The 25,328-nt window shown below is 34.7% G+C and overlaps 1 protein-coding gene across 2 annotated transcripts; it reads left to right on the top strand.

Annotated features, from left to right (window-relative positions):
• Window positions 1-5,481: 5,481 nt before the first annotated feature.
• Window positions 5,482-17,276, top strand: LOC146139314 (uncharacterized). Of its 2 annotated transcripts, XM_083392165.1 has the most exons (20): window positions 5,482-5,748; window positions 6,783-6,832; window positions 7,521-7,723; window positions 7,889-8,020; window positions 8,686-8,841; window positions 8,907-8,966; window positions 9,310-9,538; window positions 9,955-10,139; window positions 10,556-10,627; window positions 10,811-11,005; window positions 11,177-11,248; window positions 11,682-11,885; window positions 12,158-12,229; window positions 12,456-12,656; window positions 12,943-13,005; window positions 13,450-13,644; window positions 13,796-13,855; window positions 14,873-15,064; window positions 15,210-15,272; window positions 15,621-17,276. In XM_083392165.1, exons 3-20 carry the CDS (start codon window positions 7,523-7,525, stop codon window positions 15,921-15,923), a joined length of 2,655 nt encoding a protein of 884 aa, XP_083248291.1. In that variant the 5' UTR covers window positions 5,482-5,748; window positions 6,783-6,832; window positions 7,521-7,522; the 3' UTR covers window positions 15,924-17,276. The 2 variants fall into 2 exon arrangements, with proteins under 2 accessions (XP_083248291.1, XP_083248289.1); XM_083392163.1 differs by lacking the exon at window positions 6,783-6,832.
• The last annotated feature ends 8,052 nt before the right edge of the window (window positions 17,277-25,328 follow it).

The following is a 25,328-nucleotide window of genomic DNA, read 5'->3' as shown; positions in this document are numbered from 1 at the left end:
GAGCCCGCTGCTCGATGGAAACGAAGGAAGTTTTCCAACGGTCGTCTGTAAATAAACTGCGTTAGAGCATCAAATCTAGCGAGTGTTGAAAGAGTTTTGCAACAATACTTACCGCAGGCTTGGGATCCACCTTTTTGAGCCCGCTGCTCGATGGAAACGAAGGAAGTTTTCCAACGGTCGTCTGTAAATAAACTGCGTTAGAGCATCAAATCTAGCGAGTGTTGAAAGAGTTTTGCAACAATACTTACCGCAGGCTTGGGATCCACCTTTTTGAGCCCGCTGCTCGATGGAAACGAAGGAAGTTTTCCAACGGTCGTCTGTAAATAAACTGCGTTAGAGCATCAAATCTAGCGAGTGTTGAAAGAGTTTTGCAACAATACTTACCGCAGGCTTGGGATCCACCTTTTTGAGCCCGCTGCTCGATGGAAACGAAGGAAGTTTTCCAACGGTCGTCTGTAAATAAACTGCGTTAGAGCATCAAATCTAGCGAGTGTTGAAAGAGTTTTGCAACAATACTTACCGCAGGCTTGGGATCCACCTTTTTGAGCCCGCTGCTCGATGGAAACGAAGGAAGTTTTTCAACGGTCGTCTGTAAATAAACTGCGTTAGAGCATCAAATCTAGCGAGTGTTGAAAGAGTTTTGCAACAATACTTACCGCAGGCTTGGGATCCACCTTTTTGAGCCCGCTGCTCGATGGAAACGAAGGAAGTTTTCCAACGGACGTCTGTAAATAAACTGCGTTAGAGCATCAAATCTAGCGAGTATTGAAAGAGTTTTGCAACAATACTTACCGCAGGCTTGGGATCCACCTTTTTGAGCCCGCTGCTCGATGGAAACGAAGGAAGTTTTCCAACAGTCGTCTTTAAATAAACTGCGTTAGAGCATCAAATCTAGCAAGTATTGAAAGAGTTTTGCAACAATACTTACCACAGGCTTGGGGTCCACCTTTTTAATCCTGCTGCTCGATCGAGTGAACTTTCGTGATCCTACGATAGTCCACTCATCTTCATCACTCTACAAGTAAATTTTGTTTAAAAGTCCAACTCAAACAAGTATTGAAAAAACCTTTACAGCATCACTTACCGCAGGCTTAGGGACGACCTTTTTGAGCCAACTGCTCGATGGAGCCGACACCCGTGCTCCAACGGTCGTCTACAAAAAAATTCCGTTTAAAGGTCCAACTTAACTAAGTATTGATAAATGATAAAGATTTTACAAAATCGCTTACTGCAGGCTGGAGGTCCTTCTTGGCCCCGACGGTCGATGCCACTGGCTTTCTCGTTGCCATGATTTTCCACTCCACGCTCTTCCCCTTTAAGAAATATAATTTTGAATAGCATAAAGTTGAATTAATTTGTTATCTTAAGACCTACCTCATTTGCGGAAAAACCAAATTCCAGCATCGACGAAACAGGGGTGCTCCCTCTAAATGCCTTCGGAAAGATCTGCAAATACGAAAATTATCATCAAATATTTGCAAAAAAAGATAGGTAAAATATATTTGCTTCACTTACCAACAGCACTTTGTGTGGTGCGCACGACATCTACCTCCATGGTCGTCTTGTGACACACCTGAAATAGGGATATTTAAGTTTATAATGTACTATAATCGCTTTCACACACAAAACGTAAAAAATAAAATTGTGTTAAAAACCACATATACAAGCAAATACTCTCACCTCCGTTGTGGGAAGAGCTGGGAAGTTGCTGAGGGTCCGCATCAGGGGAATCGGGGCCTCCGTTGTGGGAAGAGTCGGAAAGTTGCTGAGGGCCGCATCAGGGGGATCGGGACAGCTCTCTTCTCCTCCTCGGCCAAGATCCTGGTGACTCTCTCTTCAATCTGTAAAAAATAAACACGGAGAGCACTCAAGGAAATATGGAGTTTGTCGGACCACTTCCCATTTGCGAAGGGGACGTCCAGGCCGAGGAACTCCGCCCCTTCTTCCTCGACGCCGATCCTCATCGCGCTGTTCAGCTGCTGCACCATGCAGCCCTGGGGCGTCAACTGGGGCAGCACTCCGGTGTGGAAGATCTAAGTGCAACAAATTACAATGATTAGTTGTATATGAAAAACTGTCTACACACTAAAACTACACATTAAGAAACGTGTAACAACCTTCGCTCCTGGATACAACACTTTAGTGAGGCGGATCAGCGCTCTCGTATCCTCCAAGATCTCAGAAATAAGTCTAAAAGGAAATATAGTAAAAAGAAATAAGTCTATAGGGTAAACTTATAAAACATTATCAAACAATACCTCGAAGGATAGGCTGATGCTTCCTCCGGGCTGCTGTTGACCACGTCGTTAGTGCCAAGGCCAATAACGACGGCAGCAACTCCATCCAGTATTCGGCTGTTTGACAGCTCGGTAATACCATGCCTGGTGGTACCCCCGGGAATACTGAGGCCACAAACGTCGAACGCAAAGTTGGACGATGGCCTTACGAGGCAGGGCTCAACCAAGTTCCGAGCATTGCTGTCGGAAACATAGAGGAGCCGTTTGCGGGAGCTCGGTAAAGGAACCTTCCAGCTCACTTGCTTCCCGCAAATTCCTCTGCCATAGGACTTCACTGGAGGCCGAATACCTTTAACTAAGGCTCTAACCTGTGATAAATAACAGGATGTAAGCTACTTTTAAAATGTAAATTACTTTAAGAAAATAATAATACAAATTTCATTTTACTCTTACCTTGCTCCAGCGGAAAGTACTTTCGTCGGTTTGAATATACATTCTTGATTAGTAAGAGTAATGATCTTTGAATATTTTGACAGTATATTTGCACTGTAGAGAATGTCGTAAAGACTAGAATTAGAAACGTACTTACACACGCGTTATATGGAAGGCGTCTCGTTGATTGCTTGAGCCATTGATTACAGGCGCTTGAGCCCGAGCGGGCCGATCAGTCGCTGATACCGACCATGCTAACAAACAAATTAAAAACTGGTAAACAACTTCGGAGTAAACAACTTTGGGTAAACAACTTTGGGTAAAAAACTTTTGGGTAAACAACTAGGCTGAACCAAGTTAAAACTCTAAAATACCAGAAATATTAAACATATTTTTGGATCTGGTCTTAAAAATAGGAGTACGACATCTTGACCCAAAATCTTACCTAAGGTAAAACATATTTTGAACTGGCAATTCACATTTTAGACTTAATATACATTTAAACCCAGGAAATTCATTCTAATCTAACTTTTAAATATTTTTTATGATTTTAAATTTTATTTCATCATTCTAGTATGTACTATTTCTAATTTCAAACAATTACAAAAATCATGCTTAAATTACAATGTGCAACTGACTTTTTTAGTTTAAGTAAACTGTCTTCTGTATTGAGTAAGAAGCTCCTATTAAAGAAAATTGCGATATGGCGCATACTCAACCTGGAAAACTAAGGATTAAAATAACGGTATACATCAAAATACTATTTCACGCTAGTACAACCCCTGAATATATCGATTTCGTTTTACAAGCAAATGTTCACAACTTTTTCGCTATTTGAATTATCAACAGCAAAACCTAGTTTTTAAAGAGAACATTCCTAGAATCTTTTCTCGCTTTACATGTTTGGTTCTAGAAATTGGTGCGAAAAGATAACAGCCCTTTACCCCGGGAACAATAGCCGGCGCAAAGACTTTTAAAAGCGTAAAGAATGACAATGAATGCGAGGACGTTGTTAGAACAAAGGCATTTTTTCTTAAAACTATATGAGATTATTGAAATCATTTCGAACAATAGGCAAGTGACGGGCGTTTAAATATTACCGCGATCGCTTATGTATTTTAGGATCGGTTATCGACGATAAAAGCGTATGGCCTCAACTATCACCGAGTCATGTGTGGCATCGTTGGAAAGGTATTATCAAGCGCTATGCGATTTTGTTGGTCTCTAGTTGCGTAAATTGATTTTTGGGTCTTTTTTGGTCGGATGTTGGTGGGATGAAAAAACTCGATATTACGCATAACAAATGCTAAATTTGAAATATTTTCAACATTAAAATTTTTTACTATTTTTTCTTTCTATGGCATTATAAGGTTTGTAGAAATGTCTTGATAAAATTTCGTTCACTTGCACTTTAAATTGGGCAAGTGACGGGCGTTTAAAAATTACCGCGATCGCTTATGAATTTTAGGATCGGTTATCGACGATAAAAGCGTATGGCCTCAACTTTTACCGAGTCATGTGTGGCATCGTTGGAAAGGTATTATCAAGCGCTATGCGATTTTGTTGGTCTCTAGTTGCGTAAATTGATTTTTGGGTCTTTTTTGGTCGGATGTTGGTGGGATGAAAAAACTCGATATTACGCATAACAAATGCTAAATTTGAAATATTTTCAACATTAAAATTTTTTACTATTTTTTCTTTCTATGGCATTATAAGGTTTGTAGAAATGTCTTGATAAAATTTCCTTCACTTGCACTTTAAATTGGGCAAGTGACGGGCGTTTAAATATTACCGCGATCGCTTATGAATTTTAGGATCGGTTATCGACGATAAAAGTTTATGGCCTCAACTATCACCGAGTCATGTGTGGCATCGTTGGAAAGGTATTACCAAGCGCTATGCGATTTTGTTGGTCTCTAGTTGCGTAAATTGATTTTTGGGTCTTTTTTGGTCGGATGTTGGTGGGATGAAAAAACTCGATATTACGCATAACAAATGTTAAATTTGAAATATTTTCAACATTAAAATTTTTTACTTTTTTTTCTTTCTATGGCATTATAAGGCTTGTAGAAACGTCTTGATAAAATTTCGTTCACTTGCACTTTGAATTGGGCAAGTGACAGGCGTTTAAAAATTACCGCAATCGCTTATGAATTTTAGGATCGGTTATCGACGATAAAAGCGTATGGCCTCAACTATCACCGAGTCATGTGTGGCATCGTTGGAAAGGTATTATCAAGCGCTATGCGATTTTGTTGGTCTCTAGTTGCGTAAATTGATTTTTGGGTCTTTTTTTGTCGGATGTTGGTGGGATGAAAAAACTCGATATTACGCATAACAAATGTTAAATTTGAAATATTTTCAACATTAAAATTTTTACTATTTTTTCTTTCTATGGCATTATAAGGCTTGTCGAAATGTCTTGATAAAATTTCGTTCACTTGCACTTTGAATTGGGCAAGTGACGGGCGTTTAAATATTACCGTGATCGCTTATGAATTTTAGGATCGGTTATCGACGATGAAAGCGTATGGCCTCAACTATCACCGAGTCATGTGTGGCATCGTTGGAAAGGTATTATCAAGCGCTATGCGATTTTGTTGGTCTCTAGTTGCGTAAATTAATTTTTATTAAAAATTATTGCGAATATTAATTTTGAATATTAATATTTTTTTTAATTTTTAATTTTTTAGTTTTTATTTTGTAAATATAGATCATTCTTATTGTTGTGGTGAAATTTTTTTTTTCTAAAAAAATGAGGTTAAATATGTTTTTTTTGCCTTTGAAATTTCTTCGTTTAGCTAGTGTGCTGGCTAGCTTTTGGTGTTTTGGTTTGTTGTGATCACACGAGGTAGGATTCAAAGTAAGCTTGTTTTATCGATCGTACGAAAAGATTTAAAGGGCAGTGATTTAACATTACAAGGGATGGTTTCCCAATATTGCGAACCTAAATATCCTAATGTATTTTTTCCCGAGTCAGTTTTTACCTGAGAACGGAAATAATTTTGCTGATCATGTAGTCGTGTGTTGTAAGAGTGTATACTAGTTAGGGGAACAAGCATATTGAAGAAGGCATCCGGTAAGTGTTTTGTTTGAAATTTGTGTACTGTTTTTAGGATTTCAAGTTTAAATATATCGTTAGGATCTAACGTTGTGTTTGATTAGGACCATTTATGATTTTACCTGCCACAAAAACGCATTTTAACGTCGCTAAAATCAAACTAATCCACAAGAAAACTGAAAAACACTGTTTTTTACGACTAAGCCTAATAACGTTAAAATAAAAAATGCTTCTTTACTAAAGCCATCAAACAAACAGCTATCGAAAATGTTTGCTATTCTGGAATCCCATTTGTTCAATGGTATTAGGCTACATACAGTATTACAAAATATGCACAGGGCCCGAAATATTTTAGTGTCGCTCTGCACCCAATCTAAAAAGGCCCAAGTAGACATTTTAATACAATATCCTATATTTAAAGAAAAAGGCATTAAATATCTTGGAAGAAGAGGCACAAATTGTGCCCGCATTGCCTGTTTTTAAATTGTGCCCGCATTTTTGAAAACCCTTTAAAATGCGCGCACATTCTAAAAAAGTGTAAACATTTTTAAAAACCCTTCGAAATGCGCGCACATTCTAAAAAAGTGCGAACATTTTTGAAGGAATTTTAAAACATGCTCACGTTTTTGCACATTTTCGCGTGTACTTTTTTGCGCACATTGTGCAAAAATGCTAATCCCCGTATTTCCATTGCACTGCCGATTCTGCCCTGTTTTACTACAGCAGCCTACGACAAGTTCAATCGTTTTAACTTTAATAACCTATTCTTTCGTAGTTTCTAGCAAACACACCACGATTCTTTATTTGCGACAGTGAACTCGATATGGGCGATTTAGGTTTTTTATGGCTCCATATTTAGCTTCGTTCCTGCCTAATTCCTCGCCCTGTATGTTTGCCCTAATAACTAATTAACCTTATCGCCGACAAACAAGCGCATAGCTTTCGCTGTTTGCAAACTGAACAGTTTAAGGGTCGCTTTTAGCCGTGTGCTGCCCACTTAACGATAAAAGTGCGTTTAAACATTGCTTAGGTATAGTTTGCTTTCTCTGTAGTTACTTGTAAAGGTGAACGACATCGTTTGGAAAAGAAACTTCTCCTTTAGGTAAGATTTTTGCTCAGTATACTCTGAAAGACGCGCAATTTTGTGTGCAGATAAGATCGTTTTATTTGTTCAAAAGTTTATTACCCACATAGCCTACGATGCAGCCGATAGCGAAATCATTGTGAATTATTACTCTTTGAAACTTTGGGCTGTGAATAAAGACTTAACTAATGACTTGAGTAAGTGCACTTAGGCCACCGCTTTCTTTTTATTGGATTTTTAAATGTAGACCTGACTTTGCATTAATTTGTTGAGACGTTTTGTTTGTTTTAGATGGTTGTTTGTCAATTATTTCGCAGAATAAATATAAATTTACCATTTTTAATATTTTTGAATCACTTTTGAATATTTTTGAATCACTTTTGATGTCTTTGATGGAAACTTGACTTTGTTTAGTAAATCACGCGCGGTACTTGACTTGTTATTTGTTGAAAATTAGTTAAAGTGTTTTTCCAAATGACTTGACTATGACCTGTTTACAACTTTGCATTTTGGGCTAAGGAACATTTTTAATGTGGTTTGGAAACTCGCGAAACGCTTTTTAAACAATTCCAAAAAATATATATCGTTATGTGATTTGTTGTATTATCACGTATAATGTTACAAATCCTATAGTTTGAATTTGCATATAAAAGAGCTTTTATAGTTGCAATTTTAACCGTCAAATCTAACAGACTGTTTATTACAGAAATGGCAGAACACCGTGCCGTGCAGATTCTTACTCAAAATGATTCTGGGAAATACGTTTTGAATGAGGAAGAATTAGAAAAGGTTCTGACACAACCGAAAGTAGCAGAAAATCCTGTGGCACTTTACTCTGTTTCTGGACCTTTTAGAAAAGGAAAATCTTTCATGTTGAATTTGTTTCTTCAGTTTATGTGGAATGGCCGGGTAAATTTAAACTGTGAAATAATATGAAAAATAGTTTTTGCTTAAAATATTAAATGATTATGCATAATCAACTGATAACATTAAAAGGATAACAACCCAATTCATCATTTTAATATGTTCAATTTAAAACATTAAATGAAAAAAATATTCCTATTTTTTGATTAGGATATCAAATGGAAAAAAGATCCAGAAAAAATATTGGACAAAGGATTTTCCTGGAGAGGTGGGAGGGACAGAGACACACACGGAATATTGATTTGGACCGAACCTTTCATGGTTGATATTAATGGAAAACAGGTACCGGTACACTTTTTCATCGTGTTTATGTTAGAAACCTTTAAATACCGAATTTTATTGGCCTGCAGGTGTAATGATGTAGAAACACCACCTTAACATTTATACAACAACTTTATTGTTGTACTTACTTTATTGCTGAAAAAATATGGTCTCTGCCAATAAACATTTTTAATTTTTTGCAGAGAAGTATAATGTTTCAGTTTAAATATTTAAATTTGGAAAAGTAATTTTTAATAGAATGAAGATAAAAATAGAATACAAAGAACATTAATTGTAATATAATGCAGAAATGCAATAATATTTATTTAAAATAAAGAAAGAGATGCTAATTTGTGTATTTTTCAAAAAAATACTTACCTTTAAAAAAAACAAATGCTTTATAGTAATGCACAAACTAAAAAGTTGTAAGGCAGTTTGTTATAGAGAAAATCATATATATTTTAGGTTTAAAACAGTTTTAATGCAATATATGTTTTTATTTTCATATTCAGTTTGAGTTTTTTGAATGATAAAATAGGTTTCTTTAATACTCATTGATAAACTTGAGGCCTTAAAAACATACACTTGAGCCTAAAATGTTTACTTTTTTCTAAAGTTAGTAAAGTCCACTAATTAGGAAAAATAAAAATCTTAGTTTTGACTTACATTTATTCGGTTATGTACAGGTTGCTATCCTCCTAATGGACACTCAAGGTACTTTTGATACGAATACCACGATGCAGGGAAATTCTCTAGTGTTTGCTATTAGCATGTTAATAAGCTCAATGCAAATCTACAATTTGTCTCAGGTTGTATCTCAAAACGATCTACAAGCATTGCAGGTTATAAATAATTAATGTAAATCTTAAATAAAATATCAGGTTGGTTAAACTCTACCGTGTTTTAGTTGTTTACAGAATTCGGCAAATTGGCTCAAGCCGAAAATAATGATATCAGAGCATTCCAGGTAAATATTTCCTTTAAACATTTAAAGTCATGACTATATATCTGTGGTGTGTATTTTCACAAACCATGTGGAATCGTCATAGAGCTCTAGGATTTTATTTTATTTTTTCATATAGCAGTGCAGTTCAAAAATGATTAACTATAATGATTGATTAACTTTTTTAGAAAAATTCAAATAGCCTTACAACTAGAAAACAAAATTATATTTAATCAATTAATAATTGTTGTTTTATACTCAATCTGTGTGTTATATCAGAAATAAATTCAGCTTCTGGTGCTTACAATTTGACCAATAAATATAACACTTGCAGAGCACAAATTTTATACTATATAATTTTATGCAGTCTCTTTTCTTCTTGATTCGTGACTGGTCTGATGGAGATACGAACTACGGGCTGGAATCAGGAAAGACCTATCTTAATGAAATTCTTTGTTCCAAAGATGAGAAAGAAATTAAAAACATTCTTACATCCATACAAAAATCATTTGAAAAGAAAGAATGTTTCTTGATGCCAGAACCAGATAAATCAATAAGAAAACGTGGAAAAGAAAACGGACCTTGCAAATTGAAAGGTAGAAAAATTGCCAAGATACCATTTGTTTTTCATTCACAAACTGAGACATGTTTTTTCCCAGTAGGCCTTTATTAAAAGGCCTTTGTGAAAAAAAAAACTCTTAAAAAAACATAAAAAAAACTAATAATGTGTTTTTGTTATGATAAAGTTACTGAGCAACTTAATCCTAAGGTACCACATAATTTAAATGCGCCTTATTTCAGCCTAATATCACGTCTCATTTCAAAAAGTACAACATTTATGTTTTCATAATATTTCCGCCCATACATTACTTGGCTAAAAACACAAGAAATACCTAATCAATTTTTTTTAATTACTTATTTAAAACTGCACATACCCTAAGAAAACTGCAGGTTTAAGATATACATAGACGTTGTCAGATTTATATTTCATAGGCAGGTGTTATTTTTTTAGAAATAGGGGAAGAGTTTTTAGACGAGGTTCACGTTTTAATGGATTACATTTTTTCTGATTCCAACATTCCAATTAAAAAAGTAAATGGAAAAGAAGTTACCGGCATTGATTTGCTGAATTATTCAATTTCCTACATGAATCAACTCACTAAAGATGATATACCACAAGTTACAACATTGTTTAAGGTAAAGCAAAAGTGTTTTTTTTAGTTAATTAGCGAAACAAGACTTTTAGATTAATGTAATTTCTCCAGAATAGTAAGCATGCAAAACATGCAAAAATCTTCCTGATTTTGCGATTGATCATTTTGAGAATAGGATTAAACTATTGTTGGTGATTTTAGTATTTCAAAATAATTTTTGAATTATGTTAATGAATTTAAATATCAACCAATATAAATATCACAAACCAAAAATCCCTCCAACAAATAAATTTCTAAGAAATCAGTTTGCTATAAAGATAAATCGTAGAACTAAAGGTTCCTTAATAATTTTTACGCTATTTGCTAAATTAGGTATCTATTTGTTATTATACATGTTCGTGTATATGAAACTAAGAAAATAATTCCTAAATTTTGTTACTAAAAAAATGTTGTTTACAGGCGTCAACTGATGCTTACTGGCTGAATGCTGTGAGGCAGTGTCAAAAGAACTATAAAAAATGGATGGAAACGGTACAAAAAATATCAGTAAAACTATTTCATATTTGACAAGCCGAATAAGCAACACAACAAAATGAAAACATATGTCATGGATTTATTTCATTTTTTAATAAATATATACATTTTTTAATTTAATATGAAATATTCGTTTATTTATTATAGAAAAGAGAGTATTAATTCGAAATTTTTGAACAGGTGCTTGAGGAAAACCATATTTCTGATGACGACCTGAATAGGCAACACAGCAAAATCAAAAACGATGTCATGGAATTATTCCACAATCGGCGAAAAATGGGAGAAGAAGCTACAGCTGAAGTTTTTCAAATTAAGCTTGAAAAAAAACTGACCAAAGATTTCACCCTATTCCAAAATGTGAATCTTAATAATAAGGTAAAATCATGTTATAATAGGAATAAGAACAAGGATATTTTAGGTAATATTCCCAAACCTAAACGGGGTTTGGTAACTTGGATCTGCCAGATTAATTACTTTTACCAAAATATAAGTTGAGTGTATAATTTAGGATTTGGTGTCATATTTTTTATGTATGTTGTTTCACAGAAATCTCATACGTTGAAATGCAATAAGGTTATTGCAGATTCCAGAGTTGAACTTCAAAGTTTGTTGGAAGAGGTATGCTTCGAAGTTGTTTGATAAAATATTTGTTTAATTTTTATTGTGGTTGTTCAAGATGTCATATACTTAAAAAAAGTTAATGATTTACATATGCCTCTCAGATATGTTATTTTGCTTATTCCTCCTACCGAATTTTACCATTTTACTAGAAAGGGATATTGCAACTATTCCAATTTACATGACTTCTAAATCATCCCTGCACAACATAACCGCATGCTGCTCATGATGTACAAGCACTTTTCTATTTGACTATACCAGGGTTTAAATTTGACTCTGTCGCATTGTATAAAACAATGCTTACACCAACATGCGAAAATAGTTTTCTTGTTGTGCAGACCAGTTTTATTAAGATTAGTTCATTAATCTTGTAATACTAAAATGTTTGCATAACTTACTCAACTTCTCAGTATTCATATATCTCTTTTAACAGAAGTCATCCGAAGTAGATTTCTTAGAAGATGAAACTTTAGAGGAAATATTTAGGGAATTCAAAAAGTTGAAGTCCGGAGAATGTGTAAACAAATTCAGCTGTGGCACAACTGATAAAAACTTTGTGAAAACAATAGAATACATGCTTTACCAGTCATGGAACAAGATTTACCATAACCATAATATCAACAACAAAAGATCAAAGGTTGGAGTACAGTTGTTGAGCATAGTTTATGTTTCAAAGTTTAAAAAAAAAAAAAACTGCGTTACACAGAATTGGATGACTTTTAGTGAAATAATATATCATAAAAAATATAAAAACAAAACGTTTGGCACAACTAAAAAATATTTATTTGACAAATTAATATTGCAATTAAAGCAAAAAAAAATATATCAATAAGGCTAGCAATTGACAAAGAGCCTAAAGTGTATTGTTGTACCCTTTAATCAATGGTAACGATTTTTTTTCATGTTCAGCAAAAATATCAAACCAGGGTTGAACGTCAAGCAAGTAGGGCTAAACGAGTTTATGAGGAAGAAGTAAACTATGTAAGTGGCGTGTTTTTGCACTATGAAAAAATATATATGTATGAATATACAGTGTACATGAATATACTGATGAAAAGAAAATCAGAAAGGAAATACGAAATATATTATCATTTACTGAATATCAGATGATAAAATATTGTGAATATTTTTATTAAACCATTTTGCAGGTACTTTGAATAAAATGTAGGTATACCATAACACATAAAAATCAATGTTTTTAATAAAGAAAACAAAAGGAGGTTTTGTTGAAAAAGAAGAGCTAGACACGATTAATGAGGAAGCAAAAAAATCTGCGTTTTCTGCTTTTGACAGCTTTTTTACCTCGGACGAATCCAGACCACAAATTGCGATGGACATAAGGAAACAACTGCAAAAGGACATTTTAGTTAAACAAACCACATCATACGAAAACAATGAAAGATACAGGGCAAGAAAATTAATGACAAATATTTCTACATATATAAAGAGTTCTAAAGTGGAGAATAATTATATAAATTAGCAACGTTTTGTTAATTTTAATTGCATAAATAATTCAGTTTATTAACATTTACACAGTTATATTGTATGGCATCTGCTGTCTATAATTACCCTAGCTGAAAGTACTAGTTGGGATCGATATACTTAAAAAAAACATCAAAAAAAATTATGCAAAACACAAAATGACCCAATAGAAAAAATGTTTCTCAATATCACTATACCCTTGTATTTTACAGAGCAACATTCCTTATCAAGCAGTGGGTGCAGCAAAAAGCAAGTACATTGAAGAGATGAACCTGGTAAGCTGTATACATATAAACAGTGTTGTTGAACAAGTCATTTTGAACTGACTTAAGTCTAAGTCAAGTCATTTGAAAAATAACTTAAGTCCAAGTCAAATCTTTTGCAAAAATAACAAGTCGAGTCCCAGTCTATGTCATTGGTGGCCCAAGTCAAGCCCCAGTCAAGTCGATTTCAAGTCATGTCATTGACATAAAAGTTAACTGTTCAAGTAATAAAAGTCAAGTCAAGTCATTTTGGTCAAAAGACTTTTGTCAAGTTAAGTCAATTAAAAACAGTGACTTAAGTGCACTTAAGTCAACTCAATGACTGTCATTAAAACACTGTAAATCAATAATAAAATGGTAACAGTGACATGTGTAAGTTTTGAGTTTTTCGCATAGTAGTGCCATAAATACACAAAGAATTTTTTTAAACCATAGTTGTATGCTTTATTTTGGTAGAATCTTGGCAACCCGACAGAAAAAATCCAAGATCTAGAAAAATGCCACGAGAATTCGCTAGCAAAAGCAAGGCCTATTATGAAAAGAATTCTATCCAGTTGTGATGATAACACTCAAATTAAATGTAATGATGAACTAGAACAGACAACAACACAAATATTTCAGTCTTTTAAAAGAAGAACTCTTGCATCTCAGGCGAGCTTTTACTTTTTTTGTGTAACTTCATTCGAAAATGTGCATAGTTTTTATTTTTTATCTAATTCTATATAGTTAATTAAATTAAATTAAAAAAAAGGTTGACATATTTCCTTCTTGAATCCTAATACCTATACTTGCTTTGTTACAGGAATTAAACGTTGAAGCCTACAAGGATAAAGCTTTAAAACAGTACAAGGACGAAATGAAGGTGAATCCTTTCAATGTGAAACAAATCATGGCCAGAAATTAACGAAATATTTTTAACTGCTTAAGCTCCTACTTCATTTTGCAGCATTTTGTACTAGAACAGGGGTTGGCAACCTTTTTCTAGTCGCAGGCCAAACCAAACTCAAAAAGGTCTCTGCGGGCCGCACAAAATATTAACTAATAATTGTGTTATTAAAATGTTAGAACAACTTTTAATCAGGCGGGCCTCTTGTTTTTTTGCACTTTTTTTTAATTACATTTAAGGATGCAGTAAAGTGTTGGCGCCAAGGCGAAAAAATCGTCTGTTTGGTAAAAATGCGAGTCCACACATCGTCATTCATACTTCAAACGAAAAGTGTATTAAAACAACTTCGAAGAAACGAGATAACCTTCATAGTTAATCTAGTTCAGTGTTGTTAACCTTTTTGTGTCCAGGCGAACCCGGTGAGCGAAGCGAGCGCGATTTTTTTGATATACCGGCATTTCTTTTTAATACTTAAATAATAAACATATAAAATAAAGCCGAAAATAAAATAATGAAAATAAAACAATTTTTTTATACTTTGCCGAAAATAAAATAGTGTAAATAATATATGCCCAATATTTTTGAATACGTTTTCCGTTTGTCCGCGACGCACTTGGCAAGCTTCCACGGCGCAACGGTAAAGAAGCACTAATCGATTTCAAAAGACAGCCTCCAAAGGTAAACGTACCGGACGTATAAAGATCATATGCGCGAAGCGCGAAAATTTTTTGCACTTACGTAGGTAAAATAGTCAAAAAGTAGGCTTATTTGAAATGGACTCTTGTCTAGTTTGTCAAAAAGGCGGCGGGCCGGATGAATTACATTGGGTTTGCCGATGTACTAGAATCATGTCGATTGGTTTATGTTATCCTACTATTTTGGAATTATGTAAAACTAAAATTCTGATGTGGAACTAAAATTCTGTTTTCATATTATTTCTACCCCGTGTATAGAAAAGTGGAAAGCCTCGCAACAACCATTAATTTTTTTAAGGAGCTGTTACGAGAAAACGTGAATACTGATGATGTCAAAAGCAATCATGATAATTGCATGAAGAATGCCAAAGAATTTTTTGAAAAAAAAGTTTTGGAGTCGGGTGGCTCACCAGATAAATATGTTGATGACCTTAAAGAGGCAATTTCGAATGAGTTCAGTGAGATTTTAAAATTCATTGAGGATGCACAGGTAACCCTTTATTATTATTTTTCTTCCTAGTTCTTGTAATTTAGTTTAAACTTCCACTGTTTCAAGGCACGAGTATACATTAAATATAATTGTAAAAACAATTATTACTGTTCATTCTCAGTAAAATATTGCCATAATTTTTTAGAAAGGAATATTGGAGGCTGCAACTCAAGAAGCTGTGACAGCTTACATTAAATATATGAAGCAGGTATGCTATCTATTGATTTTAAATCATTCTGCTATGCCAAAAACAAACAAGTACACTTTATCACTTAAAATTTTGACCAGCAAAATACTATTACTTAACAACTTCCTTTTAAACAAATTTAAGGTAAATGACTCTCTGCAGTGTATTTCTTTGATAAGTTAAATGAGTGCAGGAACGAGTTGATTTGTGGCATCTTTTTAGATAATTAAATCTATTTTAATCTAATAGTTAACCGGCTTAAATTAATTAAACTTACAGGGTAAATTATTGGATCCAAGTTCTTTCAGTTGGAGTTAAACTTTATTTTTTTGCACACCTGATTTAAGGCTCTACATTTTTCTTACATAGTTCACTGAAGGAAAATACATCTGGCCCGAAGTTCTTTCTGGGACTCACGATAAGCTGAAAGCTCATATTCGCAAAAATTGGTCCCTGAGTGTCGGCTGTACGCCTCCAGATGAACTGAACGTCGCCCTGGAAAAAGCCTTTCATGAGATAGAAGAAGAAAACAAGGAAAACCAAGAACTTTGGGTTCGAACCGAAACCCGGCAAACGCAGGAGGCAAAATCTTCTGACGGAATGTTTGCCAAAATTAAGAATTACTTGAAACGTAAAGCGACGGATACAAACCTTACAAGACTGAGAATATAGTTTAAAAGAAATGTTCTAATACAATAGGAATCATTTGATAGTTGTTGTGACAGAAGCATATATTTTTTTTTGTAAACTGCAACTAATTTCACAATTTTATGATTTGATATTATGTAATTTATTTTTTGCATTGTGATAAGTCACTTTTACATACTGAATTCTGTATATATATATAATATGTTTACCTAAGTATTATACTTTGTTGTAATACTCTATATGGGCATGGTAATTTTTGCTTAACTTAATTCATTAAAATGGGGCAATATTTGTAATATAAGGTTTATTTTATCTTACATTTGTAAGCGAATATATTAAAAAGAAATAATTACTGTTTTGTAACCGGGTCATTTACAAAATAACTAAAGTCTAAGTTAGGTCTTTCCTCAACAATTGTCAAGTCAAATTCCAGTCCAAGTCTTTGTAGTTATGGTACATAAGTCAAGGTCATGTCAAGTTATTTCCAGACCAAGTCAAGTCTGGGTATTAAACTAAGTAAGGTCACCTCATTCCGAGCCGTTTTTGCGTAGCAAAACGCCAAAACGTGACAAAAGCCCAAAAAATATTTTCCGTTTAAAAAGCAAATGATAAACCTATAATTTATTTATTTTACGTTTTTAATTAAAACATTAAAGATTGATCCAAGTCATTTGACTAAATAATATCTTGTCTAAGTCAAGTAAAGCCATATGTGACCCGAAAGAATTGTTCTGAATCCCAATAATGCCTTGTTTTATTACTTAAGAAGTTTCTTCACAGTTGGTTTAAAGTATTTGTTCAGTTTGGTCAAACCTTTTAAGGCCAAATTCCATGAATTTGACTTTTTTTAATTTAAAATCTACTACAGTTCATAAAATATCGGAAAATATGAATATTATAGACATCATTTTAGAATTATAGTGTCAACTTTCGAAACTTGGATACAGAAACGTAAGGTGTTCACTTTTCAATTTATCGGTAGTCTAATCACAACTACCGACGCTTTTAAAAAATCAGTTGTTTTGCAAATACTTTTAAAATTACCGTTATAGTGATGCCTTGTGATGTTATATGTAAATTTGTGATGAGTAAATAACATTAATCATCATAGACTTGTTACAAAAGAATCTTTTGTTAGCGTATAGCAGTGTCTAACTTCTTGGACACACCGACAGTGCAAGAAAACCTTTTTGGTTTTTCACAAAAGAATCTCTTTTGTAACATGTAAGCATAATAATAAATATTATAAATATGTAGCTATGCAAGTTAAGTTGTAATCTGTTTCTATTGTTTTAACCTAACCTATTTAATATATAGGCTACATTTAAAAAGCATAATTTATATTTATTATTGTGGTTATCCTATAGTTGACTTCAAGCTTGCACAAAAACTAGAAATTTACTGTAATTTCAATTTGAAGCTGGTTTCAGTGTATTATATTTACTTATTATTATTTAGTCCTAAGTTGTAAATTTGTACTTTCATCACTTTATGTTTAATAGAAACGGGTAAACATTCATTTGGCCTTTTTTTTTATTATTTTGGCCTTAAGACCTTTTCATATGCTGGCAACCCTAGCATATGCTAAAATACTTCTCAACCACGTGTGGTGGTTGGATGAGTTATATGACACCCCTATGAGTGGATTGCTGAAACTCTACCTTAATATAGTCACATAAAGGTAGGATATTCATCAATCCACTCGTAGGGGTTTCATATAACCCATTCACCCACAACAGCTGCACTTTTCAAAATTGTGCAATAGCATAATGGTAAAAAGTGTTCGAACTCGTATTGTAGGTGGGTGGGAGACTGGTTGGTTGTGTTATGATATTCCTATGAGCGAGTTGGTTAATATCCATCTTATTTCAGTTACGTAAATAGGTAAAATACAGGCTATAGAGTCCGATCGGACTCAGGACTCCAGGAAATCTGTACATTTGGCCGGAGTCGTAGTCAGTACTCGGAAGTCTGACTCGGTTTGTTTTTAACCGACTCCGCAGCCCTGGTAATAGCTAATGTAGTAAAAAAGGCAAGTGTCAAATACAGACACAGCTGACTTTCTCAGAATAAACATTATTTCTTACGAAAGTATCACAGTAAACCTACATTATTCACTTCGCAATAACGTGTAAGCAACACTTTAGCTTTTCGGGACCTAACTTTATTTGATACACACCTGCATAGATTATATATTCCTCTCGATTGAAGCTATTATGGTAATCGTATCGGGTGGTTGTTAATCTGCTCCCATAAGCTCCGTGTTGTTGTCTTCTGTACTGATAGATGGTTTGATGTCCAGCTGCAGAACTTGAACCATACAGGTCAAAATCGTAACCCCAGTCGTTGTCTATGAAGTTTGAGAAAAACAGATCAGTTTTCACCTGATAACACTTCGGTAAACACATGGGGTTTATATTGTGGCCAGCCCTGCTTGAGCAGTACTGAAAAGCGATTACGACATACTTTTAACAAGACACTTTTCCGGAATACTATATGGCCGAAGTCGCGAGTTCGAATCTCACGGCAGGCTAGTTGATTTTCTAGCCTGAGCTTTCACTACAATCCTAATTGGGCCAACTGATTTCGGTTCTAGCTATTCCGGGGGTAACCCGTATACACGTGGGCTTATTTACAACTGGTATGTTCATTCACAACTCTTCCAATTGAGGAGTCGCACCGGCCAACGAAACTTTTCCTTTTCAATATTATAGAAGAACTCTTTGTTGCCTCGTCATGTTACCGTCGGCCAGCGAGAAATGATTGATCCAGTTACAAATATACACGTGTGATAACGTTCGAGTTGATTCTAAATTGGGGATCCCGTTCTATGATTCATTGCTGTACAAACAAGGTACAGCAGGCAGCGGTTACTAGTCTGGTTCCCGCAGGCGATACAACGGGACAATTGGGTAGCACCTATCTGTTTTGTTGTTTTTTTCCAAAAAATAGTCACGGCCGTGTGTTCGAAGCTCACAAATGTCTTTCTTGCAATTATCGCCTGACTTATTTCAGTTGGTCAAACGGGGCAACGACCCTATTCCGTAACATTCAAAATCAATTACAGATCAATATATAAACTTTTTCTACCAGGCATTATATATCCTACAAGAAGGCGACTTGTATAACTGGCCGAAACGTTGATTAAAAATCAAAAATTGATGCAAATAACTGCACCGGTAATTCTAGTATTAACCTTATTTTCTTATTTTGATACATATCAACAAGCAATCAGTATAATTACCAGAGTAGTCCAAGTGAAACTTTCACCTCATGCTAAAAATGTATCCAAGTCACATTGTTTATCCCATTTGAGGTTTAGGCAACTTACTTTTAGAAAATACTAACTTTTAATGGTACTTAGTCGCATTTGCGTTTACGAATCGACTAGTCAAAATTTTTCAAAATTAGGGTTTAAAGACACAGACAGTAGAAAAGCAAGAACTGATCAAAACTGAATCAAATCTTACGATTGGCGTCGCAAGATTTATTTCTGATTTGCCATCTTAGGTCAAAATGTCGACAGAAGTATTGTAGGGGTGCGCGGGTCGGTTAAATGAGTCTTCATTTATATAATTGCCAAGATGAATCGACCACACTCCTACAAGATTTGAGATGGCCTGTCTTCGTGAGGCCATTCAGGTCCAATTCTTTCCTTTAGTTCAGATACATGAACAGTCAATTTTTGCTGTCTTCAGTCAAAGCTGTAAAAGCCTCTCCTGCACTAGGCAGTACTGGTTGATACTGGTTGATACTGGTTGATACTGGTTGATACTGGTTGATACTATTTTTTATTCGATTGTGTCACTATACTTATTGGCGAAAATATTTCTAAAATGCACAGGAAATATTGACGTAGATATTCTTACAATTTTCAATAATAAATCACGTGACAACAAGGCGTGGTCTAAACCTTTTTCTCTCGACTCTTATAGACGGAAATAATATTTTTGTCCAAATATGGCTTGAACAAAAGCGCTTCGATCTACATTGTGACGTAACTGGCGACGATTCTAAAAATAATGGATTGTTGACAATAAGGCGAATTTCAAAACAAAGCGCTCACATTAAACGGATATACGTCACCTCACATACAGCTCTGACGCATAAAAATTGGTGTAACAAGGCATTCGTTGCAAACTCTAGCAAGAGATATCGGCAATGGAATTTAAACAAAAACTTTCATGACGCAACATTAAGGCGATAAAACAAAGAATTAATTTGATGTGCTGACGTGTTGCGACAAATACTCCCTTTGCAAAGGTTTTGCAGTCATTTCGAATATATAGGAATGACATTCTTTTCCAATTGTTTTCGTGTGTTGTGTTTCAGCTGTTGTGAAATGCTTATGGAGCATTGGACGCGAAATTGTCCGATCATTCAACGCATTTGCGCAATTGTTTTTGGTTCGATTCCTGATTCCTCGAGAAAATTTTCGTTTGTGCCTGAACTGGCAAGGAGGATTTTGATATCAGCGTTCGCTGGTTGCTTGAAATGTGTTTCATCGACACGCCAGAGCAGTTTGCTGTGGCTTTTTTTTTTTTTAGGAAATCTGTGCGGCTTGCAGGAGAAAATCCCTGCACGGTGCGTTGCAATTCTGACGTCACCAGGAAGCCGTTGTTTTGCGCGTTGCATCTCGATCTATCGCTTTGTCCAACGCTTGTTGTGTTTGTTTTCTGAAATTTCAAAATATTTTTCCGGCAGATGTGTGTTCGAAATTATCTGTAGCAACACTCAGTATTCAAGTTATTTATATTTTGGTTATAGACACACATATTTTCTATACTTATATATATACATAGGCGCGACAGGTTACACTTAAAGTTTGAGACAATTAATTACTGCAATTTGTAATTACTCACGTTACATCTTTTGCGATTCAATACAAAATTAAATTCTTTTGATTTTTAACATTGAGCAACATTTCCTTAAAAATTTGCATTTTTTTTTTTTTAGTTTGCACAATTCGTTCAATGTAAGTTTTAAAATAACGACGCATCACAAGAAAATACGCTTTGAAGTTGCTGCTTATTCACTATTGCTTTCAACAAAAGGCAGGAAATGGGGTGTTCCTAAAGTTGTGATTTGAAAGCTAATGTTTCGCGTGTGGATAAATCATTATGCTTTTTGATACGAGGTATTTAAACTCGTGTGTAAACGCGGCTGCGTGATGAGAGAAAAACAGACAAAAACCCAAAACGTACCAAATGTTTAAAAGAATTCGGAAATTTAACACAAAATTATTTCGTGCACAACAAAATTAAATCGTGATTGACAAGTTTAACGCGTTGATTTCAAACTATTGAGCTCCAAGCACAAAAATTAAGCTCTTTTAACATTTATCAAAATATCGTGCGATCGATGTTTAAGCTTAGACTTCATAGATATAGACTATACATAATTTGCGAAATGCGATACATAATGGTTTAATAAAAAGTCGCACTAAAACAATTTACAGACCTTTCGGTCGGTATTTTAATAATTATACATATATATATTAAAAGTATAATAGATTTTCACCTGATAAACTAGGCAGAATCAGTTATTGTGAAATCCATAATTCCGTTTCGTTTTCCATGATTCCAAACAGTGGTGATGTCTTTATCGGCAACGCTTGTTTGTATTTCGTGTTTCGAATTCCAAGCAAATGCTTTGCTGACGCTATGGAGCGTCTCTTCACGTATCTTTCGATGAGATTATTTTCTTCTAAAGCTGGCTTCTTGCAAGTTCCAAACATGACAGTTTTTAGGCGGCCGTTTGTAGGTGGTCCATACAGATTAAGGCACATATTTTTTCTTTGAGCTTCCTTTCTTCAGTCTTCTTGGGAAAGTAGTTTGCAGGTGGTTCGTTCGTCACACGCGGGCATCAATTTTGAGGGGATGTGTCCGGATTAATGGGTTCTTCGATCCTCACTCGGGTCGCGCCAATTTTGTAGGGGTATGGGTCCGATTAATGGAGTCTTCATTTATTTTAATTGCCAAGATGAATCGACCACACTCCTACAAGATTTGAGATGGCCTGTCTTCGTGAGGCCATTCAGGTCCAATACTTTCCTTTAGTTCTGATACATGAACAGTCAATTTTGCTGTCTTAGTAACAGCTGTAAAAGCCTCTCCTGCACTAGGCAGTACTGGTTGATACTGGTTGATACTGGTTGATACTGGTTGATACTATTTTTTATTCGATTGTGTCACTATACTTATTGGCGAAAATATTTCTAAAATGCACAGGAAATATTGACGTAGATATTCTTACAATTTTCAATAATAAATCACGTGACAACAAGGCGTGGTCTAAACCTTTTTCTCTCGACTCTTATAGACGGAAATAATATTTTTGTCCAAATATGGCTTGAACAAAAGCGCTTCGATCTACATTGTGACGTAACTGGCGACGATTCTAAAAATAATGGATTGTTGACAATAAGGCGAATTTCAAAACAAAGCGCTCACATTAAACGGATATACGTCACCTCACATACAGCTCTGACGCATAAAAATTGGTGTAACAAGGCATTCGTTGCAAACTCTAGCAAGAGATATCGGCAATGGAATTTAAACAAAAACTTTCATGACGCAACATTAAGGCGATAAAACAAAGAATTAATTTGATGTGCTGACGTGTTGCGACAGTATAAACGTGTTCTTCCAGTTTCCCACCTGAATGCATTTACACGTTGATCGAGTTAATACAGTGAAATGAGTTTACCACCAATTTCGCAACGCACAGTTACGACTAAGGTGTTTCGTAGCCTCCCACTCATTTGGATTAGCTTTATTTTGTGTGTATCAGTACAAGCGCCCTATTTTTTCTTTCAAAATAACCACAGTGGGCATTGCTGGGGCATTTTTAAACAAACTTTAAGGAGATTAATACATACTGTAACCTTAACTTTCTGATTTTCCTGATTTTTTTTTTATTTCCTGACAGAAATAAAATTGTGTCCTTTTAGAATTCCATCTTATTTAGGTTATAAGAACTGAATAAGAATTAAATAATAGAACAACGTAATTTTGTAGCTTCCGATTCATTTGAATTTTGCTTTTTTGTGTCAGTAAAGGCGCCTCATTCGTTCAAGATCCTAGCAAACGGGTAGTTTTTCTAGCTTGCCATACAAAGTTAGTTGAAACCCAGCAAATTACGTACTACAAACCCGCAAGGTAAGAAGAGTTTCTTCATCTACAAAAGGTTTTACAACTACTGACTGCAATACATGTTTTTCGCGACGCATTTAGACCTGCCTGAAAATTCGGTAAATGTTTACAATGCCATGTCTGATTGGATCTGACTGAAACGTTAGTTAAGGCTACGTATGTCATCCTATCAAACAAAACGTAATTTTTAAAGATTGCGGTGTCCGACTACTGCACCTAACATTAACTTATCGACGACCCGCGTTTAGCCTTGCGCACAACTTTAAGGCTACGTGTTTCCCCAGTAGGCTCTATTAGGATTTCCTGTTTTAAATTTCGCCGTCGTCTTGGGTTTCAATGCACGCGTGGAGCGATAAACGACTGATAACATTAGTTCAAAGTCGCATGCTTGTTCTGTAAAACAGGATAAAATAGCCATTTGAAAAAAATGAATATAACGGTATACTTAATCGTATAATGATAAGACGTATTTGCGATAAAAAGCTGATAAAATGGAGAGGTCTCTATTTGCTATCTGTTGGTTTCATCTATTAAGGAGGTACGGGATGGACGTTTCATCGCAAGATACATCGCCACAACTATAAAAATGCCCGATATTTACATTGATCGAGAAAATGTCTGATACTCGGAACAAAAATTACCGCGATTCGCTCCGATACCAAATGACGTCATTACTATTCTCCACCGACCAACATTTTTTCTTTTGATGCATTTATTCGCAAAAATGCAGTTTACTAGCCAACTCAATACTATGGTTATTAAGTTGGCTATTGGACTACATTTTTAAAACCAGTGCTTCCAACCTGTTTTAGTTTGCGACCAACTTTTATTGCAAGTTTTATTGCGCGACCCACAATTATGACCAAACGAATGAAAAGCATATTAGTGAGAAAAGACGCAATATCATACGAATGCAATTTAGTATTAATGCGAAACTTGATTTTGCATATTGGATATTATCAGATCAAGACGTATTTGATACATTGTTGCAAAAATGTTATGTAATAAAAACGCAATAATTTATCGATTTATTAGAAAACTGTAACATTTAAAAATTCTTCGCGACCCACCAATGGGTCGCGACCCAATGGTTGGGAAGCACTGTTTTAAACAATGGGCAACTAGATTTGGAATTGATAATAATTATTAAGTATTAGCTTTAATTTAGACCGGAGATTTTTATACTTAAAGAAACCGCTTTACCATATTTAAAAGCATTTTTTTAACACCTTTAAATAAATAATCCAATTTTACCCAAAATTTGTTTTACAAAAAACACTTCCCACGTCATTAAACTCAAATAGTTTAGTCAGGCCAAGTCATTTTAATAATTGTCCGACGCTCTTCCGACGCTCTTGTATATTTTAACAGGGTACGTTGACCATCTTACTATCTAACTCCACTAAATCAAAACTGTATTTCAAAGTGCATATTGTCAGGTCGATTATAAATGTATGGTACATTCGACAATTCAGCATAGCTTTTAATAAAACAACTTAAAAACACGTCTCGCAAGTAAGGCCTTCATTTCGTTCTCTAGCTCAGTAGAATTCGAATAAACTTACTTCGCAGGAAATGGAATGCGTAAGAAATTAACCGGTAAGTCAACGTAGACATGATGCAAACGGGAAAAGGAAATAGCCAGAACGTTTTTAAACAGATTTTTCGAGTAGGCTACACACCTAAAAGCAAACCCGTTACAAATTCTTAATAGAAATATCCAATGATCGCTCGCTACACTTGTAAAACTAAAACGCGTGACAGAAAATAAATTTGACCGCGCTAACGCTGCCTAAGAGAAGAAAACTGTGATCAACGCAGACGGCGTACATTTGTTACAATCAGATTGGCACGCCGTTCACAGTTCATCACCCTACTCTAATAAACAGCATTTCAGGTATGACGTGCTAAAAGTTAAAAATGTAAAGATACGCGACAGGCTGCTACAAAGCGGCAAAACTGTTAATTTATTTATTCATTTAATGCATTTAGATTGGTTAATGGACATTTAGGAAGATTAAGCACCCCCGGAAAGTTTATGCTCCCTTTCGGCCAATTCCCTATTAATTGGCCTGCCTTTTATGATAAGGAATACATCAGCGACAGCCAATCTTATTGCTAAGGGATAATGTATTTTACTTAAACATCTGTTAAGTAAATACCAAGACAAAAAAGCAGAGATGAAAATGATACATGATTTCCATAATCAATAAAACTCTTTTTCCATAATCAATAAAAGATTTGAAAAATTTTAATATTTGAAATGAGTTGGTAA

This window comes from Ascidiella aspersa, chromosome 6 (assembly GCF_963924565.1).
Source record: "Ascidiella aspersa chromosome 6, kaAscAspe10.2, whole genome shotgun sequence".
Lineage (NCBI taxonomy): Eukaryota > Metazoa > Chordata > Ascidiacea > Phlebobranchia > Ascidiidae > Ascidiella > Ascidiella aspersa.
This window is presented reverse-complemented; position numbering and strand designations above follow the sequence as displayed.